General features: G+C 48.5%; 1 protein-coding gene across 2 annotated transcripts in view; it reads right to left on the bottom strand.

Moving 5' to 3' along the window:
• The window catches only part of SGPP2 (sphingosine-1-phosphate phosphatase 2), a 131730-nt gene that overhangs the window by 30711 nt on the left and 87054 nt on the right, over positions 1 to 13965 (bottom strand). For both annotated transcript variants that reach the window (XM_055121869.1, XM_055121870.1), the window contains exon 4: positions 13246 to 13335. In XM_055121869.1, the coding sequence (XP_054977844.1) occupies positions 13246 to 13335 (90 nt within the window). The remainder of the gene's footprint in view (positions 1 to 13245; positions 13336 to 13965) is intronic.

The raw sequence follows: 13965 nt of genomic DNA, 5'->3' as shown, positions 1-13965 counted from the left end.
TCTCAAAGAATCTTTTTTAAACAAAAACATGGTGGGGGTTTTTTGTTTGTTTGTTTGTTTGTTTTTGTTTTTGTTTTTTTGCTTTTTGAGTCATAGCTGGTGATGCACAGGGGTTATTCCTGGCTCATGCACTCAGGAATTACTCCTGGCTATGCTCAGGGACCATATGGGATGCTGGGAATTGAATCCGGGCTGGCCGTGTGCAAGGCAAACGCCCTACCCACTGTGCTATGCTCCAGCCCCAACAACAACAATTATGTTTTTAAATAAATAAGAAGATTGGGTTAACTTTACAAAGGATTTTCCAAACAAAATTAGAAAACGGTGCTTTTTCCACTCAGTGAGGCACGCAATTAGACATTTATAGAAAGATTTTTATCCTTCAATGAAACTGGGACGCTATAAACTAACAAGCAAGTTACTAAGAAAAGAAACATATGGGGTCTGGATTCCATAGGAGGCTTAATTAATTTCTTATGCCTATTTTACCAGTAACTCGGACTCACCTGGAACACAAAGAAATACAACACCAGAGTGCTTGGTCTCAAGTCTGTGTTCTGCCCTGGGTGGGCAGTAGTTTAAAATCTGTGGTGCTTTCAAAAAACATTGAGATAAGTAGATGCATTCTCAATTCACCCAGAGTAGTAAGTGTTGACCCCGGATTGACTTTCTTATCAGCAATCTGGGATGTAAGTGGCACCTTCCTATCTTTCTCCCTTTCCTACCCATTACCTCCCCATTACACCTCACCTCCCTACCGGCTGACTCAACTCAACCGGATGTACCAGCTCTGCAGCTACAGGCCTCAGCCACGTGATTGATTGGCTGTTAGACCACAGGTCCCACAGAGGCTTCTGCCATCCCTACTTTCCTCAGGCACCAGGTCATGGTTTTGTTCCCTTAAGTCTGACAACAGACGGCATCAGAACTTCTTTGGATGTCCCAGACCGCAGGATGTTAGTGGCCAGTGGTTCCTTCTGGAACAGGAAGGAAGGAAGGAAGGAAGGAAGGAAGGAAGGAAGGAAGGAAGGAAGGAAGGAAGGAAGGAAGGAAGGAAGGAAGGAAGGAAGGAAGGAAGGGAGGAAGGGAGGAAGGGAGGAAGGGAGGAAGGGAGGAAGGGAGGAAGGGAGGAAGGGAGGAAGGAAGGAAGGAAGGAAGGAAGGAAGGAAGGAAGGAAGGGAGGGAGGGAGGGAGGGAGGGAGGAAGGGAGGGAGGGAGGGAGGGAGGAAGGGAGGGAGGGAGGAAGGAAGGAAGGAAGGAAGGAAGGAAGGAAGGAAGGAAGGAAGGAAGGAAGGAAGGAAGGAAGGAAGGAAGGAAGGAAGGAAGGAAGGAAGGAAGGAAGGAAGGAACTTCAAGTCCATGGGAGGCAAAAGGGTCCAAATACTGAGGCTCTTTTAGCTCTTTAGAGTCTGGCGTATGGCTCCCTCAGGACCTCTGAGCCCTGCAGCATTCTGATGCTCGGATGAGCTCCCACCTTAGCACGTCACTGTGGGTGGACTCCAGGCACCAGTCAGCTCCCACTTCTAGATTTAGAACGTTTCCAGTAGCCTTGCCGCCCCACACTGCAGAACAGATGTGCCCCATCTGTTTGTTTGTTTGGTGCTTCTTGGTAATAAGATTTAATTTTCCAGCAGCTCTCGTGAATTTTCCCCTGCATCCATTACAAAGTGGGTGATTGACTCTTGAAACCAAGCCCCGATAATACACACGAGGGAGACTGAAGTTCGAGGTAATTTGTATTTGAAAATGGATCTTAACAAGTGTAACAGTGCCTATTTCTATAGGATTGCTTGAGTGGTCTTTCAGAAAAATGATCAGCTCTAGAACCAAGTAGCAGGAGATACTGTAAACATTCTGATTACAATTGCCCTATGTCGCTCAGTTGTGGTTTTTCTGACAGTGTTGAGAGACGAGATAAAAAACATTCATTTGCTATGTTTGTTGTGAGAAATACACACCACAGGCAGTTCTTGGTAGAAATTACGCTAAACACTAATTTTGATTCAACTTAGAAGCATAAAATGCCTTTCGTTTTCCTTTACATCATCCCAACCAGTGATCTGCTGAACTTCTCACAATCAAGATTTATTTTGCTCTAAAAACCCAATGACTTTATAAACAAGCAAGGGAATGAATGCCCTACCATGAGGACGTACTACTTTTTAAACTGAAAGTTGTTCTTTATATTTCTCTCCAAAGTAAACAATGCTCATAAGAACCAAATGATTGATGCTCAGAAGTACAACCAAAGTCCCCTTTTCTCGAAATAACCAACGTTTCCAACAGGCTACGGCAGAGAGGAAGCCTTGAGAGGACACAAGTTTTATTGCAATTAATTTTCTTCTCCATATTAACTAAAACAGTTTGAAGTTAGTTTTTTTTTTTTAAGTGGTTTCAAACAACTTGAAAAAACACACCCCAAATGCTCTAGTCCAAAGCCAGAACAGTTTTGTATGGTCTGCAGATAATTTAATATTTGAGAAACCTTTTCAACATTCTCCAACTGCAACCAAAACTAAAGCAATACTTAGTGGGAAAAACTGAGTTCGCAAATAAAACCTAATATCTATATAATTATCCACAGAGTCCCGTAATGTAGGAACAATAACACAGAGAAGTAATTCAATTCATTCAAGTTCAAAATGATGGAACAACCATTCACAATTTATTCACATCTAAATATTTACTAATCGAACAACAACAACAAAAATCTGAGAAATTTTTTTCTTTGTGTGAATCTATTAGCTATGACAGCTTTTTTAGTCAAAATACTTAAGGTTCAATTCTGGGTAAGCTGATTAACTTGGGACATCATAAATATCCTGTGATTTGATTATATGTAATCTTCCTGTCTCTGTTACACATACACAGTGTGTCTAAATGAGTCTTACAAGAGTAGGGAGAGGATCATTAAGTCACTGTAGAAAGGTATCACAGAGCCCCTGCCCTGTACTTGGAAAATATACAGAGGAGTTCTACCACACATCAACCCAAATCCTAGCCTTCTCCCGATTTCTAACCCTATCCCTAACCCTAACCCCAACCCCAATTAAAACCATAATCCTCAATATAACCCTAACAAAAACCCCTAAATCTACCCTAATCCCAATCCCAACCCTTACCCTAACCTCAAACTCACCCCCAACCCTAATCCCAATTTTAAGCCACACTCCAGGGCTCAGCCCCAGATTCCAGGCCGAACTCCAACCCAACTAGTTCAATCACTATCATAAGTTCCCCTGAGACAGTAATTCAGCAATAGACATATTTTCCAGACTGGGCTGGTCAGAGACATCCCCTGAATTTCGCCCTATTGTTATTCTTCCAGTAATGAAATATAGAATTTAAGATGGAGCCCCTGGGAACTCAGAGAATAGAGGTGGGCCTAGAACATGTATCCACCGGGTGAAACAATGTAGAGATAAGCTGATCTAGAGGGTGGGTTTCATCTTCTCAAAAACCACCAACCTTTTGTCCACCTATCCCTCACTGTCACTGTCATCCCGTTGCTCATCATTTGCAAAAGCGGGCACCAGTAACGTCTCCATCATGAGACTTGTTACTGTTCTTAGCATATCAAATACGCCATAGGGAGCTTGCCAGGCTCTGCCATGAGGCTGAGATACTCTCGGTAGCTTGCTGGACTCTGAGAGGGATGGAGGAAGTAACCCCGGTCGGCCACATGCAAGGCAAACACCCTACCTGCTGTGCTATTGCTCCATCGCTCCACCTATCCCACAGTTATTAAAACAACAACCACAACAGTACACGTCCTTCTAAGTTTCAGGGAGTTTGAGTTGGTATCTGTTCTTTGCATTCAAGAAACCTTGACCCAAGTGGAGGGCGACCACATGAGTGTGGGCGTTCTCAGATGTGGGATGTGATTGCATTGTCTGAGCCCTGCTTTTGCAACCCACAGGGTTGGCCCTGGCTGGCGGCGAACACTGGTCCCTGCCAAGGCTGACTGGTAGTGTCCAATTCAGTCAAATCTGGCACTGGACATTTTGCTCTGAAAGAGAAGTTTCTGGCAGCTGGATTCTGTGAACAGGGCAGCAGCAAGGAAGGCCCTAGGAGGGCTCCCTCAGGCCATTTTGCTTTTAACCTTTCCTGTGGGATTCCATGGGTTACCCAGTCCCTCCTAGACATTATAGGTGCTCTTTAACACACACACACACACACACACACACACACACACACACACACACACACACACACACACACACACACAAGCAAACAGGGGCCAGAGTCATAGTTTCCTGGGTGAGGTGCTTGCCTGGCACACGGCCAACCCAGGTTTAATCCCCGGCACCACTTATGGCCCCCTGAGCACCACCAGGAGTGATCCCTGAAAGCAGAGCCAGGTCTAAGCCCTGAGCACCACCACGTGTAGCCCAATCACCAAAACCAAAAGAACTAAAGTTTAAAGGCAAACAAACAAAAAGCCCTTCAGCGGACCACAGTTGGTTTATCTTTCTGGGAACGGGGACAAAGATCAATTCCCCAAATCTGTTTTTGGAAATCAACAGTTTGATGCTTTTCACTATGGGCAATAGAAGACTTCCACAAAATAGTAGTGTGAACCTGTGTGACTGAAAGCTAATCAGGAACAACTTTGGAAGGGTCTCTCTCACAGTGATCCAGTAAAAAATAAATAAATTAATTAATAATAATTTTTATAAAAATTTTTTTAGAAATGAATTCTTTTTTTAAAATTTTTTAATTTTTTTTGCTTTTTGGGTCACACCTGGCGATGCTCAGGGGTCACTCCTGACTCTACACTCAGGAATCACCCCTGGCGGTGCTCAGGGGACCATATGGGATGCTGGGAATCCAACCCGGGTCGGCTGCGTGCAAGGCAAACGCCCTACCCGCTGTGCTATTGCTCCAGCCCCTAGGAATGAATTCTTTAAAACTTATTGATTTTAATATTGGAGCTGTGTTATTTTAATCAAGTTCAACTCTAGAGTTGTAGCAACAGTTGTTGCTTTCGTCTCCATTAAAAATTGTTTTGCTGGAGCGGGCACCAGTAACGTTTCCATTGTGAAACTTGTTGTTACTGTTTTTGGCATATTGAATACACCATGATTAAAAAATAAAATTTTAGGGCCTGGAGTGATAGCACAGCGGGTAGGGCGTTTGCCTTGCACATGGCCGACCCGGGTTCGATTCCCAGCATCCTATATGTTTCCCTGAGCACCGCCAGGAGTAATTCCTGAGTGCAGAGCCAGGAGTGACCCCTGTGCATTGCTGGGTGTGACCCAAAAAGCAAAAACAACAACAACAACAAAAATGAAAACAAAACAGATTTTTAAATAATAAATAAATAAAAATTTATCCTGAAAAAACAAACAAAGAAACAAACAAACACATCAGCCTGAGCAACAAGGAGCTTTCTGTCTTGATCAGCAAGTCTAGAAGCCGGATGGATGCCCCAGGTAGAATAGTTACTATCAGCAGCCTGGGAGGTCACAGGTGCCCACAAAACATCTTTTGTGTTTTGCCATGAGTGGCGCTGACCTATCCTCAAGGTCAGCCTCCCCCCACCGCCCACCCCGGTTCCCTAGAGAGCTGCTGGCAGGCTGCGCTCTTTCCTCTTCAGACGGGAGAGCAAGGCTCAGCCTACAGGGAACGGACCCAGGCTGGGAAACCTGATTCCAGCCACAGCCAGGGAACAGCTGTGGCATTTCTCTGAGAGCCAGAAATTCTCTGGCTGGGTGACGACCTGGTCTGATGGGGTACAGGAAGGGAGGGGCAGTGCCCTAGTTTCTGGCTTAGGAGACTGGGTAGATAGAGATGCAGCCCCCTCCCTCCACCCCCCTCCCCCCACAAGGCAGAGCTAGAGCTGGTTCGACAGGATGTCACCACCTCCTGCCTGGCCATCACAGCAAACCTTTCACCTGAGGGTGGGAGCTGGATTTCTCCACAAAATAAACATATTCAGGCTCTCCATGAATTCCCCCTCCTCTTCATGCACCCTGAAGCCCGCAGGGAAAGTGGGTAAAACCTTCTCACTTGCTCCTCACTGCGGGTGGCCATGGGGATGGGTGGGTGTCACCCCTCCCCCACCCGGCACTGTGAGTCTGTTCAGGCACCAGCGCTTAGCTCCCCGGGTACTGAGTCTAATCAGCACTCTCAACCCGAGTCACGCCTTCGAATCAAAAGAGGAGGTTTGGTACATCTATACAATGGAATACTATGCAGCTGATAGAAAAAATGAGGTCATGACGTTTGCATATAAGTGGATCAGCATGGAAAGTATCATGCTAAGTGAAATGAGTCAGAAAGAGAGAGACAGACATAGAAAGATTGCACTCATCTGTGGAATATAGAATAATAGACTAGGAGTCTAACACCCAAGAATAGTAGAAATAAGTACCAGGAGGCTGACTCCATGGCTTGGAGGCTGGTCTCTCATTCTGGGCAACTCAGAGAAGGGAACACCAAGTAAAATGTGGTCGGAGATCATGCGGGGGAGGGGTGACGCGTGCTGAATGTAGACTAGAGACTGAACACAATGGCCACGCAACACCTTTATTGCAAACCCCAACACCTAATCAGAGAGAGCGAACAAAAGGGAATACCCTGCCACAGTGGCAGTGTGGGGTGGGGGGAGACGGGACTGGGGAGGGTACGAGGGATGCTGGGTTTACTGGTGGTGGAGAATGGGCACTGGTGAAGGGATGGGTTCTCGAACTTTGTATGGGGGAAACATGAGCACAAAAATGTATAAATCTGTACCTGTACCCTCACGGTGATTCACTAATTAAAAATAAAAAAAAAGAGGAGGTTTGAGAATAACACCAAGGCTCAGCATCCGCCTTCCACATCTATTTAAAACATACATCTCGGGGGTCATAGAAAGGCCCTCCCTTCCTCCCCTTCGTGAAGCGGAATGGCTCAGCCAGATGAAGCGTGCGATGCGGGGGAACCTGCATGTAGCTGCACCCCATCATGCCAGAATTGGTTTCTTTTTGCCCCAGTGAAACTCGGGGCCGTGGAACACCATGGCCATGGCCCTTGTACTTTCTCTATGAATCTGATGGCTTGGGGCGGGGGCCCTCCTAAAAATGGAATCCTCTTTCTTCAATGGTGACTGGCTTATTTCAAGCCACAGGGTGTCTTCCACGGGCATCCATGTGGAAACCAGTGGCAACATCAATTCTTTCCTTTTTTCGGGCTGAATCGTATTCCACGCATGAAGGGATCAGTGTACTTTGATCCATTCATCTATCAGTGAACCACACTTGGGTTGCTTCCACCTTTTGGCTATGATGGTGTGGTGCTCTCCTCTTACTAGGGACCCCTGACAAGGGGGGGGCTCTCAAGGTTTTGTTATTATACATGAGGCTGCCACTATAAACTGGGCGGTCAAAGATCTCCAGAAATATTAAGAATAATGAGTTGTTGTTATTGTCTCTTGCCTGCACACCTGGCTATCTTCCTCGGGGCCTCTCGGAGGGGATGGGCTCCAGCTTCCCTCCCCATCCCAAGCAGAGCTCCCAGCGGCTGAAGACCACCAGAACCTAGCCACAGCCATGCTCGAGGCCCCTCTCCACACGTTCGGACAGGCCTCACGTATGAAGGTACCGGCAGAGGAACCGAGGTGTGTGTAATCCCATCAACAGCCAACATCCAGAGACTTAAAAGCAAGCTCTCAGAAGCACGCGGCCGCAAAGTGGCCAAGCGATATCTTGTAGCCTACTTCTCCCTCTGGGAGAAACTGGCAAGCTTCTGAGAATTTCCTACCCACATGGGACAGCCTTGCAAGCTTCCCATGGTGTATTCATCTGCTAAATCCAGTAACAAGCTGGATCCCATTCCCCTGACCCTGAAAGAGCCTCCAGTATGACATTGTTGGGAGGGCCGAGTCAAGATAGACTTCTAAGATCTCAGGGAAAGGACGAATTGAGAGGTTACTGAGCCCGCTTGAGAAATCGATGATTAACGGGATTTCGTGATTCATGTTATTATTATTATTATTATTATTATTATTGTTGTTGGGCTATACCTTGTAGTGCTCAGGACTCCTAGCTCTGCATTCAGGGATTGTTTCTAATAGCTCAGGGTCCATATGGAATGCCAGGGATCGGAACCTGGGTTGGCCGTTGTGCATGACAAACACCCTTATCCACTGTATTCTCTCCAGCCTTAATTTTTATTATTTTACCTGTGTCTTTTTGGCCACCTATGACAACTCCAGGGCTGCTCCTGTTGCAGTGCTCAGGGGTTGCTTCCAGAAGTGGGGAAGAGTGGGAGGAGATGGTACAGTCAGGAATCAAACCACAGTCTCCCACATGCAAAGCCTGCCTGCTTGTCTTTGAGCTACCTCCCTGGCCTCAGAGAAAATAATTCCAAAACATTCCATGGGCTTCACATGTGCTGCTGGAGCTGAGAAGCATGCGTGGATGGTGTTTGGTGGAGCGTGTGAGTGCCTGGGAGAGAGCCTGTCATGCTTGACCCAACCCAGCTGTCCCGGGCTAATTATAGTTCCCCTGCAGTCAAGTAACCAGCAGCGGAGACATCTGCCTCCGTCCGTAGACTTGGAGACGGGGAGGGTGACGAGGTTCTCTCGACCTCAGTATCTCCGAGATCTCGCTCCACGCCTGGCGCTCTGCAGGAGCTTATTACGCCACGGCTAAATCAAGGCGACTCCCAGCCCACGGTCAACTCTAGCCTAGTAATAAAGCCAGCCTTCCCCTCTCCGCCTCCCGCGGGTGACCCCAGCGCCCCCGGGCGTGCCTCTAGCCCTGCAGCCTGGGCTTGACACGGGGTGGGATGTAAGAGCTTATGAAATAAGATGGATGATGGGTGTGAAGGGAGTCCTGGGCCTGGGGGGGGGTGGATGGGTGGGGGTGTCACCAGGGCCTCCAGCTCCACTTTCTTGTAGGACAGAAGCCTCAGCAACAGAGGTTGTACCCGTTCCTTGCATCTGAGCGCCAGGCCTCAGAAATCTTCCCCCACAAATATCTGCTTCCCCCTTCCCATAACCACTTGAAAAAGAAAAGAAAGCCCTGGAATTGCCCCCTCTCTCTCTCCCTTTCACTCCCTCTCTCTCTCTCCCTCTCACTCCCTCTTTCTCCCTCCCTCTCTCTCCCTCTCTCCCTCTCTCTCTCTCTCTCTGCTCTCTCTTGGCTCTCTCTCCCTCTCTCCCTCCCTCCCTCTCTCCCTCCCTCTCTCTCCCTCTCTCCCTCCCTCCCTCTCTCCCTCCCTCTCTCTCTCTCTCTCTCTCTCTCTCTCGGCTCTCTCTCCCTCTCTCTCTCTCCCTCTCTCTCTCAGCTCTCTCTGTCCCTCTCTCTCTCTCCCTCTCTCCCCCCTCTCTCTTGGCTCTCTCTCTCCCTCTCTCCCTCCTTCCCCCCTCTCTCTCTCGGCTCTCTCTCCCTCTTTCTCTCTCTCCCTCTCTCCCCCCCTCTCTCGGCTCTCTCTCTCCCTCTCTCCCTCCTTCCCCCCCTCTGTCTCTCTCTCTCGGCTCTTTCTCCCTCTCTTTCTCCCTCTCTCTCTCTGTCCCTCTCTCTCTCTCCCTCTCTCCCCCCCTCTCTTGGCTCTCTCTCTCCCTCTCTCCCTCCTTCCCCCCTGTCTCTCTCTCGGCTCTCTCTCCCTCTCTCTCCCTCTCTCTCTCTCTCCTCTCTCTCCTCCCTTCGGCTGCATCACATTCCCAAATTTACTTCGGTTTTAATGTTAACCTGCATTCTGTTCCCAAGACCATTTCTGAGCTGGGGTGGGAGTGGAGGTGGGGGTGAGGGGAGGGGGGGCCATTTCAAACCTATGGAAATTGAGAAAGTAGCCCCAGATAAAAGAAATTATCAAAGCACCCAGGAGAATTCTGCTTCATTCCGAATCGAAGCCTGTGGGTTTCCCGCTGGAGAGAGCCTCTTTCTGGTGGGAAGCAGCAGCGGGGCGGCAGATGGAGACCGCCTTCTGCCCTGCCTCCCCCTTTGTCTTTGAAGCCACAAGCTGGGAGACCTCGCCGGGTGCCAAGGCCAAGTGTGGGAAGTGCTGGACAGTAACAGGGCCCCCCAGTGCTCCGACAGTGCTTTCAAGATTCCTTTCATCCGTATCGAGACCAGTATCGAGACCAGTATCTAGACCACATCACTACCAGTATCTAGACCATGTCAAGACTTATCCCTCTCGGAGAGCCCGGCAAGCTACCGAGAGTATCCCCCCCCACACACGGCAGAGCCTGGCAAGCTCCCCGTGGTGTATTCGATATGCCAAAAACAGTAACAACAAGTCTCATTTAGAGACATTACTGGTGCCCGCTTGAGCAAATTGATGAGCAACGGGACGACAGTGACAGTGACAGTGATCAAGACTTCTATCCAGAGGGGCAAAGAGACTGGGGCAGTCTTGTCTTCTTTTCAACCTTAGGGCAGGAGAGGTAGGACAGAGGCAAAGGTGCTTGTCTTGCATGTGACCTACTTTCATTCAATCCCTGGTACTGCATATAAGTATTTTCTTTCTTTTTTTTTTTAATTTTAGCACTGTAGCACCGTCATCCCGCTGTTCATCGATTTTGCTTGAGCGGGTACCAGTAACATCTCCATCGTGAGACTTATTGTGATTGTTTTCGGCATATTTTTAAAGTGTTTATAAAGTAGTTCACATTATTTGATTATATTTAAATTCAAACATCAATTCCATAACCATTACACCTTCCCACCACCATATTTGGAATATTTCCATTTCAAACCCCAACCCCTGCCCCAAACCAGAACCGAAATAATTCATTTTGTATTGTTTATTATTAATAAGCCGCTAAAAGTGATCCAAAAGAGTTTCCTTAGAGGAAAGTGTGTGAAGATGGTTGTGTTTCACCCAGGGCCATTAAGAATCTTCTATAATGGGCTGGAGCGATAGCACAGTGGGTCGGGCATTTGCCTTGCATGCAGCCGACCCGGGTTCGATTCCCAGCATTCCATATGGTCCCCCAAGCACCTACAGGAGTAATTCCTGAGTTCATGAGCCAGGAGTAACCCCTGTGTATCACTGGGTGTGACCCCAAAAAGCAAAAAAAAAAAAAAAGGAAGAAGCTTCCATAAGAGATTACTAACATGTTGTTGTTGAAGATTGAGCCTTGCGTGCTTATATATTATACATATCTGTAAAAATATATTTCCCGGGGCTGGAGCAATAGCACAGTGGGTAGGGGGGCATTTGCCTTGCACATGGCCGACCCGGGTTCGAATCCCAGCATCCCATATGGTCCCCCGAGCACTGGCAGGAGTAATTCCTGAGTGCATGAACCAGGAGTAAACCCTGTGCATCGCTGGGTGTGACTCAAAAACCAAAACCAATATATATATTTCCTTCTAAGATTGGTTGCCTTCTTCTTTAAACCCCACCAAATATGGTGCGCTACTCTTGGAGTATGGGTAGGGTGTGTGTGTGTGTGTGTGTGTGTGTGTGTGTGTGTGTGTGTGTGTGTGTGTGTGTGGTATGGAGTGTCATGTGGCTGAGCATGCAGCCGTACAGTCTAGGAGAAAGTTTACCTGTGGGTGAGGCCCAGCCCGAGTGTGTGGAGAGCGGCCATGAGCAGGGTGGCAGTTGGGTTCTGGAGGTCTCCAGCTGCTGGGGCTGGGTCACCTGCCCCCTCCGGAGTGACCCCTGGCACGGGGTCCGACGGCATGCTTATGGCATGTCATTTTACTGCCTGTAATTCTTTGGGGCCCCCCTGAGGACCGTTAGATGTGGCCCCAAGCCCTCCAGAGTCTGACTCATGACTACAGAGGGCCTGTGCTCTGCACGCGGAAACCCCAGGTGTGATCCCCAAGTCTGCACGGCACCCCGGGCACTGCCATGTACGGACAGGAGTGAATGTGTGTGTGGTTTGCTCGTCATACCCCTTTTGTGCATTGATGTCCATTATGACGCCATCACATCGATTCCTGCCATGTTCGCCACCCCCTTGCCCTCCCGTCACCCTCACTGTCTCCCCGTGAGTCAGGGTGCAGGGCCGGAGAGGGCACCTCACGGGCTCCGAGCGCCTCCAGGGTCGAGAGCTCCTTTCCCTGGTTGACTTCTCTCCAATTTTCCGCCCACTGTGACCAGCCTTGCCCCTACCCCCATCCACCTCAGCTGCTCTGCCCTGCCACCCTCTCCTGCCTCTCTTCTGCCACCCCTGTGATGACCAAAAGGAGCCCCAGGAAGAGAAACAGAGGGCCGTGGAGGGCGGATGATTTCTCGAAGATTTTTGGCTAATGGGCATTTCCGAGCTTCCCCTGCAGACCACATGAAGTATTCCTTTCCTAAGAACTCTCTCTCGAGTCTGGGGAATACTGTCTGCCATGGAGGCAGGGGGAGGGTGGGAGAGGGGGGGTATACCTTGGATATGGGTGGTGGGGAATGTGCACTGGTGGAGGGATGGGCGTTTGATCATTGTGAGATTGTAACCCAAACATGAAAGCTTGTGACTTTCTCACGGTGAGTCAATAAAATTTTAAAAAATTAAAAAAAAAAGAACTCTCTCTCTTGTCCCAATTATGATGATGGAGAGAGCTGTGCAGTCAAGCCTGGCCAGCCTTATGCTCTGAACTTAAGGCAGCTGGCAGCTACTCAGAAATAGCACTCTGATGTAACTGTGGCCATCCTCCGTGGGGCAGCTGGCTTTTAAAGAAAAAAAAATCTCCTTATATGACAAAAGGGGGTGGGATGGACTTTTAAATGTAGATGGTCTCATGGTACCCACACTCCCCCCGAGCCGTAAGAGAGTAGGATGCAAGAACAGCAGGCATGTGACTGCTGCGTGAGACCCTTGAATAGCAGGCTGATATGTAGGACCCAAGTGTGTGTGTGTGTGTGTGTGTGTGTGTGTGTGTGTCTGGGTGTGTGTCTGGGTGTGTGTGTGTGTGTGTGTGTCTGGGTGTGTGTGTGGGGTGTATGGGGGAGTAACCTGCTGACATCCTTGACCTTGGATATTCTCCCAGCTCTTGTTGCCAACCTGAAACTTGAATAAGCCAATACGAAACCAAGTGACCCAAGTCTCTGCTTCCCTCCTGGCCAATCTTCAAAGTCCTGACGGTCTAGCCCTGCCTCTTTGCTATTATCTTAATGATCCAAGACTATTATTAAGCATGCACCATAAAATAATAACTCATTGGCTTATGGGAAATATAATTACATGCGCAATCTATTTAATTAAACGTGCACATTCTATTTATCAGTATATAATGTGAGACACACCTTGACACAGAGGCCAGGATATACCACTCAAAACAATGGCCCCGTGACCCCACCACAATGCCTTACCAGGACCGTGTGCATCCCCGTGTAGAGCCTGCTGAGACACACCAAGGTGGAAAACACCACGGCCATCGTCAGTCCCAAAACGAAAGGATACTGTGAAGACAAAAGAGCAAGCCAGGGAGCTCAGACATACACAATTCGATGCTGATCCATCAGCGTGAGCTACAATCCCAACTTCCCCTGCTTAGCGATCTCATGCTCTGAAATAGCTGGAAACAAGGGGAAACGGAGGCGTGAGAAGAGGAAGAGAGACCCTCAGGAGTTGAGCTCTGGGAGGCAGTTTCAATCAGAACCAGGCAAATGAGACACGGTAGAACTGGGCTTGAGGTAGCACTACTATGTTTTCAGTGGGGTAAACGTGGTGTTTTTTTTTTTTTTTAATTTTAGACCTATCCATGTTAGAATTTAGAAACTCTACAGGAAGGGGCAAAGCAGATGAGCAGAAGTCTCTGCTGCGTGTCCAATCGGCTCCTTCTCCATCACTTGTCAGAGTGACAAAGCTTCCTGGGGAAGTCCAGGGACAATGACCCTAAGCGAAGAAAGAATGGGCAGCTGTGGGCATAACTTGTGGTGGCTGGTGCTAGGCTCGCTCAACTTGTTGTTGGCAGTTAACATGGGCACACCATAGCTCATATATATGCATGAGATAGATTCCAGCAATATTGGGGAGACACTTTTAATAGCAGGGGCTGGCGGGGGAGGGCAGCGGGCATAGCTGGCAAT

Source organism: Sorex araneus, chromosome X, assembly GCF_027595985.1.
Source record: "Sorex araneus isolate mSorAra2 chromosome X, mSorAra2.pri, whole genome shotgun sequence".
Lineage (NCBI taxonomy): Eukaryota > Metazoa > Chordata > Mammalia > Eulipotyphla > Soricidae > Sorex > Sorex araneus.
The sequence above is the reverse complement of the archived record's forward strand: the minus strand, read 5'-3'. Positions and strand labels throughout refer to the sequence as shown.